This window comes from Anabrus simplex, chromosome 5, assembly GCF_040414725.1.
Source record: "Anabrus simplex isolate iqAnaSimp1 chromosome 5, ASM4041472v1, whole genome shotgun sequence".
Taxonomy (NCBI): Eukaryota; Metazoa; Arthropoda; class Insecta; order Orthoptera; family Tettigoniidae; genus Anabrus; species Anabrus simplex.
In genome coordinates, this window is record NC_090269.1 from 56,006,855 (window position 1) to 56,019,255 (window position 12,401).

The 12,401-nt window shown below is 38.5% G+C and overlaps 1 protein-coding gene across 2 annotated transcripts in view; it reads right to left on the reverse strand.

Moving 5' to 3' along the window:
• Hydr2 (abhydrolase domain-containing protein 2) overlaps positions 1–12,401 on the reverse strand; it is a 175,644-nt gene that overhangs the window by 34,892 nt on the left and 128,351 nt on the right. For both annotated transcript variants that reach the window (XM_067146917.2, XM_067146918.2), the window contains exon 6: positions 3,407–3,561. In XM_067146917.2, coding sequence (XP_067003018.1) covers positions 3,407–3,561 — 155 coding nt within the window. The remainder of the gene's footprint in view (positions 1–3,406; positions 3,562–12,401) is intronic.

A 12,401-nucleotide genomic window follows, 5' to 3' on the forward strand; every position in this document is an offset into this window, starting at 1 on the left:
ATTCATAGTTTGTGTTTCAAAGGTTGCCAATACGAATCTCGAAGATAACCGAGGTCGACCGATTCAGCACTAGGGTGTGCATGTATCACTAAAATGTATACATGACTGTGTTATGAAACATTAGGTGTGGTCATAGGGGATCATTTAACGCATGTACAATGCTGGGCACATATGATCAGCTTGGTTGGCAATAGTTGGGTCGCAGTGATGACAGATTTAAATCATGTGGTTGCAATGGTAAAGTCTGTATTTTTGAACATGTTGTTTGAGTCATCAGTCCATAGACTGGTTTGATGCAGCTATCCATGCCACCCTATCCTGTGCTAACCTTTTCATTTCTACGTAACTATTGCATCCTACATCTGCTCTAATCTGTTTGTCATATTCATACCTTGGTCTACCCCTACCGTTCTTGCCACCTACACTTCCTTCAAAAACCAACTGAACAAGTCCTGGGTGTCTTAAGATGTGTCCTATCATTCTATCTCTTCTTCTTGTCGAATTTAGCCAGATCGATCTCTTCTCACCAATTCGATTCAGTATCTCTTCATTCGTGATTCGATCTATCCATCTCACCTTCAGCATTCTTCTGTAACACCACATTTCAAAAGCTTCTATTCTCTTTCTTTCTGAGCTAGTTATCGTCCATGTTTCACTTCCATACAATGCCACGCTCCACACAAAAGTCTTCAAAAACATTTTTCTAATTCCGATATCAATGTTTGAAGTGAGCAAATTTCTTTTCTTAAGAAAGCTCTTCCTTGCTTGTGCTAGTCTGCATTTTATGTCCTCCTTACTTCTGCCATCGTTGGTTATTTTACTACCCAAGTAACAATATTCATCTACTTCCTTTAAGACTTCGTTTCCTAATCTAATATTTCCTACATCACCTGCCTTCGTTCGACTGCACTCCATTACTTTTGTTTTGGACTTATTTATTTTCATCTTGTACTCCTTACCTAAGACTTCATCCATACCATTCAGCAACTTCGAGATCTTCTGCAGTCTCAGATAAAATAACAATATCATCCGCAAATCTCAAGGTTTTGATTTCCTCTCCTTGGACTGTGATTCCCTTTCCAAATTTCTCTTTGATTTCCTTTACTGCCTGTTCTATGTAAACATTGAAAAGGAGAGGGGACAAACTGCTTTTTGAACATAAGAAAGCAAAATTATGAGTATTTACAATTCTTCACATCAAAGTATGGTGCTTCAAAGGAAGCAAAGCTTTTTTGTGCACCTGTCATAACCTGATGGAATAGCTGGTTTCAGGCTGTCTTCTATTTGAGTGCTTACTTTACTGATTTACATTTTTCAAGATGTCTGACATGAAAGACATCAGCAACTGTGATTTAAGTCCCTGACCGATCTGAGTGACCGAGAAGTGAATAGGCTTCAGTCCCACATGGTTTTTGTCACAGATCATGCAGCTGGATTGGTTGACCTCCTTACTGAACTTGAAGGGTCTCTGTATCCTACCTCTCATCTCCTTTACCCCAAACTGCATAACCTTGACGCCAGTTTTACCTTCATTTGTGAGGGGAATTTTTCTGTGGCAACTAATGTTGCTTTGATTAAGCTCACCCCTCTATAGCAGGCTGCATGTAGAGACACATTTGTCAAATCTGCTCATTTTTCACAGTTATGGAGAGTAATACAGTATACTCTCCATAATGCAATATTCATAGCTACTTCCTCAGTGTTCATAAATATGAACAATCATCCCATTCTGTCACTTAACAAGGCTAGGCTATTTCCATTGAGCACTATCCACCTTCTTTAATAGAGCTTCCTATGTCATTAAAGCACATTGAAAGCTAAAGACCCCAACCATAAACATTTTGTGTCAATTTCTCAAGCTTTGTATCCAAAAAATATAATTTTTAATAACACTGATAAATTAAATGAGCTTCAGAAATTGTTTGGAGTAACAGATCTCTCATGAAAAGATATCTGGTCTGGTTACTGTTCTCTGAAACATGCAATTCAAACCCAAATGAAAGAAAGTGAAAAATGTGATGTCATGCTTGCATTAACTGCAGTTCAGACAGCGTTCAGCATATTTGCTAAACAATGTCTTGAATTGTGGACCCAACGAACAATGTAGATAGCGAGCGCGTGTTATCTCATTACAACACAGTGGTTACAGACAGACGGTGCAATTTGAAAAAAACCAATGCTGAAGTACTGACAATGCTTTTGTTTGAACAATGAATTTGTACTGTGTGTGAATCAAGGACAATTATTGCACTTCATAAACTTGGAATCGATAAAATTAATAATACCATGCGATTATTTTAACTTTGTAGATAGATGCTAATTTTGCTAAAATAGATGCTAATTTTTCAGGTCCTTAGCAATTCCTTTCGTCACTCAAAGCAAAATGCAGAGCTTCTAAGATGGTGAAGAGTTTCAACAGACAAAGAAGTAAGATCTTCATGCAAACATTAGAGAAGAAAAAACATCCAACATTTTCCCCTATCTGTAAACCATTCGTCACGACACGTCGCACATCTGGACACTAGTGAACAAAGTCCTGGAAATACGTCCAATGAACAGAGGCGTCCGTGTTCTCTTTGGGTCCACAGGAGATAAGCAGTGTATCTAGACATGGAAGTACCTTGCTGGAGGTGTGCTCCAGACAGAGCCACATGTAACTCACGATACAAGCTACCAATTCCAATATAAATGGTCCGTTATTCGACATAAATTTTCCAGCTAACTCATTCCTGGTTGCCAGTGTTTAAACGCTGGCGGTATAGTTTTTGCTCTAACTCCTCTGAATTTACGCATTCCGGACAAATATTTCAGGTTCCCTATGGGAATCAATATCTACCGGGTGGTCCACCCGCCCCTTGCGATTCAGTTTTATGCATCCCTTCACATTTACTACAATTCTGAAAGACATCTGTCCATCGCCCTAAACCGGTGTAATATGAGGTGTGTTTACCGGCTAGAAGACAGCAGGAATCAAGAGTGCCAATATTCATTATGGTTACCTCAAATGAACCCATAAAACGAACACAGATGCATAGAACACGTACTTTAAAACAGGAGGTGGACGCACAGACCAGGAGCTCGGTACTGTATAGGCTGGGAAGTGGGCGCAGTAGTTCAAGTGTCACAGTAGCTCACATGGCAAGCGGGTGAGGAGATACAGTATGTGATAGTGGACAGTCCTTACATTCAATTCATGAGATAGATATGTAGAATAGATAGTAAAAATAACCAATATTGAACATAAATTGAGAGTCATACCCAATAAAAATACACAAAATAAAAAAGCCCATTTCATTGCAATGTTAGAAAAAGTAATATTTTGGCAGCCTATATATTTCAATTACCTTTTCAGTACTGATTTTTCGTAACTCTGTAAATTTTCTGTATTGACAGTCATTCCACTTACTTGCAAAGTTCCTCACCGGGCAAAGAAGAGCATCTGGCACTATAGGGTCATCACGAGCATTAATGAATATCATGGGCAAGCTGATGTTTTGTAAATAATTTATGCTACTGCTCCATCTGTAGAGTTCTGCAACTGAGTTGAAGTTGTAGACCCTCCTGTAGAAAAACAAACAGAAATTCTTATAGCAGAAGAACTACTGCAATTTAACTTGAATAGGTGCTCTTTAAAACAAAGATTAGACAAACTGTACATATTTCAGGAATTAAAGTTTGGATTCAAGCCTTAAATAGATACATAAAATCAATACTTAAACCGAGTCTTAGTGCAGCAGAATTTATAGTTCATAATAAAGAAATACATGTAACTTATCCTATCTGTTCCATTATGAATACATCAAGCAAGAGGAAGATGTTCTCAGATTTACAAGAAGTACAAAAATGGGGTAAGATAATTTTCAGCAAAACAAGCAAAATTGTTTACTATGGCATCAACCATATTTCTGATCAAGATTCAGTGCAACAGGCTGTTCATTTTCAATAAATATGCTTCCTAGTAATAATTTTTTTTAAATCAGAAGACTGCAAATTGCTGCAATACTTGAAAACAATGCTGTAACTAGATTTATAATTTTTCTGCAATATGAATGTATTCTCAATCTTACAAGGTTGTACTTTTCCCTGCAGTATCAACAAAACCTGCTTGAGACAATTCTGTGAACATTCTGAGGATAAGTAACATGGCACAACAGTTTAATCACCACAAAACAACAGGGAAATATATCGAATCAGTGTAGTTTTAAATTCACTAGAAATGTCATGACAAGTGGCTTAGTAATAGCTTCAAAGCATTCTTGGAATAGAATCAAATGTCATACATCTTCATTGACTTATGCCTTTCAACGCTCAGTCTGCAAGCCTCTGAATTTACTGAACACCTCCACAATCCTATTAGTGACGACCTCAGTGGCCTCATTTAGTTCCTTACTCTATATCTTTCTATCATTAGAAACAGAGTCTAACCATCGTCACCTTTGTCTCCCTCTACTTCTCTCACCCTTCATGACAGAGTCCATTATGCTCCTAGGTAACCTATCCCCCTCCATTTACCTCACATGACCCCAACACCAAAGCCTATTTATGCATACCATTTCATCCATCGGCTTAATGTATAACTTAGCCTTTATCTCCTCATTCTGAGTGCCCTCCTGCCTTTGTTCACAACTGTTTGTACTAGTAATCATTCTCACTATTTTCATGTTTATTACTTCTAACTTAAGAATCCACCCAGCTTTCACTCCCGTCCAGCAAAGTTGGCCTGAAAACAGATAGTTTTGTCCAGGAACAGACTTATTTCTTACAGAATACTGTTGATCGAAACTGAGTTCACTGCATCAACTTTGCTGCACCTTGATTCAATCTCATTTACTTTATTACACTCCTGGGAGAATACACATACTAACACTTGAAATGATTTACTTGTTTTAATTTTGTATTCCCAACCTGATTTTCAAATCTTTTGGGTTTTTTCCTTACCAACATTACTTTAGTCTTGGAAATACTGATTTTTGTATCATACTCGCTGCATCTATTTTCAGTTCCAAGATATTAAATAGTAAGCTTTCAAGCAAAGTGTCATGAAAGTTGTCACCATACGCCAATCTGCTTAATACGTTTCCACCTAAATGAATCCTTTCCTGACATATCTTTCAGTAAGATGGTCTAGGTTAATTCTGAACAACAAAGGTGAAAGATTACAGCCTCATCTAACCTCTAATTACCTTGAACCAAAACTCATTCTACAGTTAATTCTCACTATAGCTCAATTGTCACATTAATGCCTTTCATTACTTGAAATCGAAATTCCATAATCGTTGATTCCTGGTAGGGTCTGGGATTTTAACTTTCAATGGCTAATTCCTCTGGCTTGGGGGCCGGATGTTTGTGCCGTCTTACGCTTTAGAATTCAACACAGGTAGGGCGCCATCCTCACAGACGCATAGATCACCTATAGAGCATCAACTCCAAAAATCTGCGCCATGTTTCCCTCCAGAGGCCACACACCATTAATTATTCTAGATCTATAAAACATGACTGTCTATTCCTCTTGTAGCATTTTTAAATTACCTGGCACATAATTTGATCTTAACAGCCACTCTGTTGTCTGAAACCACACTGGTTTTCATCCACCTTACTCTCAACTGCTGATCACAACCTCCCTTCCAAAATGCCAGAAAACACTTGCTTGGCATATTGATCAATGAAATACATCGATAGTAGTTGTAATCATTCCACGAAGATGTTCATTTTTTCATGTTTACACACAGTTGTTCATAGGCATTCTGTCCATTTGTCACATTAAAAATGTTGTTTAGCAAAATGTCAGTGAATATCAAATGTTGTGCTTTGCTACACATACCTTTCCTTTACAATTATCAAGAGTTAGACATTTTGGTAATGACTGTGCCTGTGAATACGAGATTCATTAACTTTGTGAGAAATTACAAAACTACTGAAAGCATGTACGATCTTAACGTAACTAACATAAGGGATCTCAGTACAAAAAGAAAATAATAAACCATGGTTCTATAGCCCTCATGAGCTATGGACTACCAAGCGACAGCTACTCAACCTGAAGGCCTGCAGATAATGAGGTGAAGCATGGTAAGCGCAACGAATCCTTGTGGTCATTCTTTGTTTTCTATACCGTCACTATCTCACATCAGAGAGCTCCTCAATTGTCCTCGTGCAGGCTGAATAGACCTCGAACCAACCCTCTGAGGTAAGAATCCCTGACGTAGCCACGAATCTAACCCAGAGCCTCCAGGTAAGACACTTTCTACCCCTAGACTGCAGAGCCAGCAACAGGGATCTCAGTAGAGGCTTTTAATCACTGGAATGTGGCAGCTGAGCGACAAGAGACATTGTTACAGACTTCTGCAGCCTCATTTAAAATATCTCATATGCATTGGTAAGGACACAAACCGTGGTTATCTCTGTGAGAAGTCTGTAACAATGTCGCACGTTGCTCAGCAAGCATATTCCAACGAATACAAGCCTCTCGTAAGTCTGTATGCTGAAGAGAGGTTCAAAGAAGTTAAGATATTGGCAACAGAAAGAAAAGTCCATGACAAGCACGAAAATGAAAATCTTGTTTAGGCCTGTTAAAATAATTTAACAGTGAACTTAACCAAAATTAGCATTTAACCGACATTGGTTACGATTAACAATCTGTTAAACTCTCAGTTAACTGCCCAGGATTCAAGCAGTTAAATTCTCTGTTAACTCAAAATATGGCAGGTGCATTAGATGCAGAACTTCTGTATCTTGAATATGATAGACCTTTTCCAGGAAGAGTTATAAACAAGAGATGATTTTCATACAGTTGTTTCAGTTGCTTAGTCATATGTTAGAGAACATCAGTATGTATATTGAATTCACTACAGATTTTCTGCCAAGTGTCACTTTTAGCTTTGAACACTGATCCATTAGCTTGCTTACTTTCTATAATAGATGTTACAGTGTTCTCCCCAAAAATTTTCACCAGCTGGGCAGGAAATCATCATTTCCCTTTATCCAGCTATAGCCGGGTAGGGGCAAATATGGTTCCTCTCCACTTTCTTTGGTTTTTCCACTACTCCAACACTGTGTCCGAGTCCAGGTTTCTTTCTATAATACTGCATTGGATTGTGTCCTTCCATCTCAATCGTGGCCGTCCATGGCCTCTCCTTCCTTGCATTTGCATTTCCATCACATTTTTTTGGCAAACTACATCAAGATTGCAACAGCAAATATCCTGACACTGATAGGAAAGACAGAAGAACTGGTTAACTTCATGAAAGAAAATGATATAGCCATACTTGGACTGGGAGAGACCAAGAGGAGGGGTACGGAAGATATTCCTATGAAAGAAGGATACAGGCTGTATTACAGCAGAGAATCTCAGGTGAAAAATGGAAATCCAAGAATATGTGGAATACACAAAATGTATCAGCAATAGGATGATGGTGATCTGACTCCAGTTTGAAAATGGCATCAGAGATCTATTTCAGTTGTATGCCCCACAAACGGGTTGCGTAGATAAACATCTAGAGGACATTTTAGAGGAAGTGGAGAGAGAGATAGAAGATAAGGACAAAACTGAACTACTTTAGTGCTATCACGAACACGACAAAAGCATTTTGAACTCCTTGTGTTCTGTTGCTCGTTTCTCGTGTAACACCAAGAGTTACTGCTCGGTTACTGAGGAGTGCCATGCGGAATCTAGTACTCGCATGCTAATCTGGACACTGGGACACTGCTCGCACACGATCCTATGTGACAGTCAAGCTGAACATTTGAACTCTGATGTAACTGATGCAATTGTGCTGACAATAATGAAGATTTATCATTTAAATAAACAGTTTTGCAGTATTTACATTTTAATTTGGATTACCGTTTGACTCAAACATGTATTAATGTTATGAAACTAACATTTAGGTTATGTTAGCTGGGCAGTCTGTAAAAATAGCAGGGAGGTGCGCCTATTAAAAAGGTCCTAGGGAGAACACTTGGGAAAATCATTTCCAAAAGAAGAGAAATTTGAACCATGCATTACCTTCTCAGCCTTTTTCATACTAGTCTATAGAGGAATAGAAAATTCACGGTCCAGACAAAAAATTCTAATAAATGCTGACTTCACGTGCCTTGGTTTACAGCTGTATTCAAACAAAAGCGCACTGAAGCTCTCTCACAAACTGCATGGTTCTGCCACTGCCTTATAGATACTCACTGATCGTGACTCTTGGGAGAGTTAACACCGTGTTAGCTAACAGTTCCCAAGAAATGTTTGGATAAACACAAGAATCTTAACATGCTGCTAATCTTCGCCATAAGACCTATCTGTGTCTGTGCGACGTAAAGCCACTAAAAAAAGTTGCTAAATGTTTAACACTATGTTAAACAGTATTTTACTGTTCTTTTAACTGAGATTGAATAAACTGAGCCTTAGACTTGTAAAAGTTATGCCGCTGCTGGAAAAGAACTAGTTGACCAAGGAAGTCTGGTAATAAACTGTGAGCTCCAAGGAAATGTGACAAGTCATTACTGATGAGCTGACACTGCTGCTTTCCTCCTTTCAAAATCACAATAAAATTACTTACATCAATTTTCTATGAATATATCACTATATTTATATTAACCTTGACATCTCTATTCTCACACCAAGATATGACCTAAACCAACAAACAGAAAATCTGAATTTGGCCAGATGTATTCTTTTAGTCCCTCTAGTGCATATCATCAGACCAACCACTTCCCATTTTTGTATTTTGTATCTTTTTTTTTTAAGGTCCTCACAACATGGTTCATAGATTGCCCTTTTCATATCAGATGTCTTTTGGGTGATGTTCGTTGTTATCAAATCGATCAGTTGGGTCATCACCATATCTGCTTGTTTAGTTCATGATGTAGATGTTGATTCCCATAGGGAACCTAAAATATTTGTCCTGAATGAGTAAATTTATAATACCAATATAATGGTCCGTTCTTGGACATTATAAATTTTCCAGCTAACTCATTCTTGGCTGCCTGCGTTTCGCCCTCGTGTGCTAAGTTAGGCTCGTCAGTTGGGACTTAGCATACCACCCAAGACGCAAGGCCAGTGCATACCGTGGAGGCCACTGCATAGGCTATTTGAAGCCACCAGCAGTGCCAATGCACTATGAGAGCTATGGCTCATTACCAAAAATAGATGCCTGCCTGGCCATCAAATGATGTAGATGTTGATTCCCATAGGGAACCTAATTAGATATGGTGATGACCCAACTGATCGATTTGATAACAACGAACATCACCCAAAAGACATCTGATATGAAAAGGGCAATCTATGAACGATGTTGTGAGGACCTTAAAAAAAAAAAGATACAAAATACAAAAATACCTAATTAGGTTCCCTATGGGAATCAACATCTACATCATTTGATGGCCAGGCAGGCACCTATTTTTGGAAATGAGACATAGCTCTCATAGTGCATTGGCACTGCTGGTGGCTTCAAATAGCCTATACAGTGGCCTCCACGGTATGCACTAGCCTTGCGTCTTGGGTGGTGTGCTAAGTCCCAAATGACGAGCCTAACTTAGCACACGAGGGCGAAACGCAGGCAACCAAGAATGAGTTAGCTGGAAAATTTATAATGTCCAAGAACGGACCATTATATTGGTATTGTTTAGTTCAGTTGATCGCTATGTTAGTTTGAGGTGTGAGGCATCAGATTTCTAAGTGGACTTCGAGATGATCTCCTACGAATGATTCCAGCAATCGCAGAATTCGCTGCATTGTGGCGATTAATTCTCATTGGCTCTCCCATGGGACAGAACACTAATTTGTGAGGAAGCGTTTCAAACTCGTTGCAACTTCTGCAATGGTATTGTATTAAACATTCTTCCCAGGAAGAGTAAGAACCCTAGAAACACAGCTGCATTTACGTTCTCATTTTGACAGGCTTTCATTGTTTTCCTGTAATGCATTTTTGAAGTGTACTTTTCAAATTTATTTTTCTTTTTGACCCAATCAGAAACAGTGGAAACACCAACATCGAAATTGGCTGTCAAAGTATGCAAAATACCATTATTGTTAATTCTTTTTAACTGCTGCTAATTTTTCTATTGTAATCTATTGTAATCACAACTCAATTCCGCATTGATGACATAACACAATAAAAACAGATCGCAAAAAAGGTACAATCACCACTGCAGCAACAGTTACTATTGCACTAATGAAAGAGCCAAAACGAACAGATTTGGCAGTAGAGAAGCGAACCAAGGTCAGAGTCCAAACATTCCATTCCTCATCCCCTTTGTTATAAACCATTTCTTTAATTCATTTTAATCAAAAATATTTTTCAGCCATTTTGGATAAAAGAGGTTTTACTGTACACAGGTCATTGCTTGGGGGGGGGGGGATGCTTATACTTTCGCATTGATACAGTTTTGTTTCTGTGCCTGAATTTCAAAGATCACTCCTGCCCCCCTAGCTCGGTGTCTTTGGGGATATTTGAAGGTTTTATTTTTCTAGGATTTTGTGGTGATGGTCCATGGTTACCAACTTTTAGGTTTCTGAGGTGCCTGGAAGTGTGTTATCAATTCTCAACTACTGTACTTTCCCTTTTACATCAACTTTTAAACACCACTACGATTAGACTTTCATTTATTAGTACAAATTTGTATTAATAATAAGCCAGGTGTGTTTTTCCAATGTACCTTATAACATTTACTTTATTATAAATAATACTGGCCTCTTGATTCTCACAGCAACAACCACCCTGAGTGAAAATAGATTAATGATGTTTTGCTGTATAATGTATTTGGAGCAGGCCATCTACCCCACCACTTACATCATTGCAAATCAATATTAATGTCTTATAAACTAGTTCACAGTTTCCGTTGGACATGAGTAGATGTAGGTCACACGGAAAACCTACATAGTTCATAGAACTGACTACGAAAAACAGGGCGAAGTCAAACCAATCCCTGTAGTTGGGATTGTCTGGCCCTAGATTTGGTGAATCCTATTCTGAAAGCATCACTTCACGGGAAACACAAAGGAATGGGGTGGTCTAAAGGTAGCAGTGAAATGCAAGGAACGTGAATGCTTTCATCCCTACTGGTGCCTGCTATTATTATTATTATTATTGCCTCAATTACTCTGGCCATTAGTTTGCCAACCTGCAGCCTTGTTTTGTTACACAGGGAGGGGGACTTAAACCTGAGGCACATAGTGGGAGAATCAATCTTTAATGCAAGTATATTTGGAGACATCCCAGGAAAGGTCAGAGAATGGAGAAGAAAAAAAAAGAAAAAAAAAAAGGTAGTCAACATTCCAGAAAGGGTCAGTGAAAAAAAAAAAGGTAGTTGACAGCATCACTGTCTTTGACCAAATGATCAATTTCTTCCATACAGAAAATGTGTTAACACCTACTATTGATACTATCAACAGTCTCGTACCTCGGAGCAATGATAGCTTTTTCATAGAACCATTCCAAAGGTTTGGCTTAAAGGCTGCCGATTTGGACACACTCAAGATTATTCCTATCATATCCACCTTATTTCCCAGTTCCCCTGAATTTTGGACTCCTATTTGTAGCAAGTTTGAGATTCTCTACATGCAACTAAAGACGAACTCTTCATTATGCTATCAATTCATCAGTGCGAGCACCTCTTGGTATGACTGGCAGAGTATGCCGAAAATTACTTGAGACCAGAACTGTCACTATCCATCAATATCATTGTTGTGCAGATCTTGGAGGGTTGTATCTAGCTGTTCAAAGGCTCCTCTCTGAGATAGAGCTCTCATTCCAGACAATAAAAACACATTTTTTTAGGCACTCCAGAGTCGACAGCTCCCTTTTTAATGTTCCACACAGGAAGATTATGATAGCTTAAGTGGCAACTTAAAAAGCAGAGAGAGCAGTCTGGCCATCTGGCAACAGAGTGGCTGTATTCCTGATGAAGCAACTGCAAACAAGAGGCAGGGAAACTTACATTTCAAAATTCACATTTCACACACATAAAAAAAAAAAGTGGGTGGTATCAGACAGTCTATAGCTTTAGTATTGATCTGGAGCGCCACAGCTCTACATCACCTTTTATTACTGTAAGAGCCACTCTCTAAAATACACCAGATCCAAGATATAAAAGGAGTAAAATTTCCTAACAACCAAAGGATCATGTTCCCCCTTTATTTTACAACAAATCAAATTTGACTATTAAAACTAGAATGACCAAACTTTCCTCCTACCTATAAAGGCCGCAGGCGGTCATTTTGACCGTTGCCGCTTACCGATATAAATCTAGCATCCATGATCTGAGAAACATGTGAATGTTCTATAATTTATTTTAAAACAACATAGTTAACCATTGGGATGTACATACATACATAATCATTATAGACTTATGCCTTTCAGCATTCAGTCTGCAAGCCTCTGTGAATTTACTAAACGTTGCCACAATACTCTATTTGC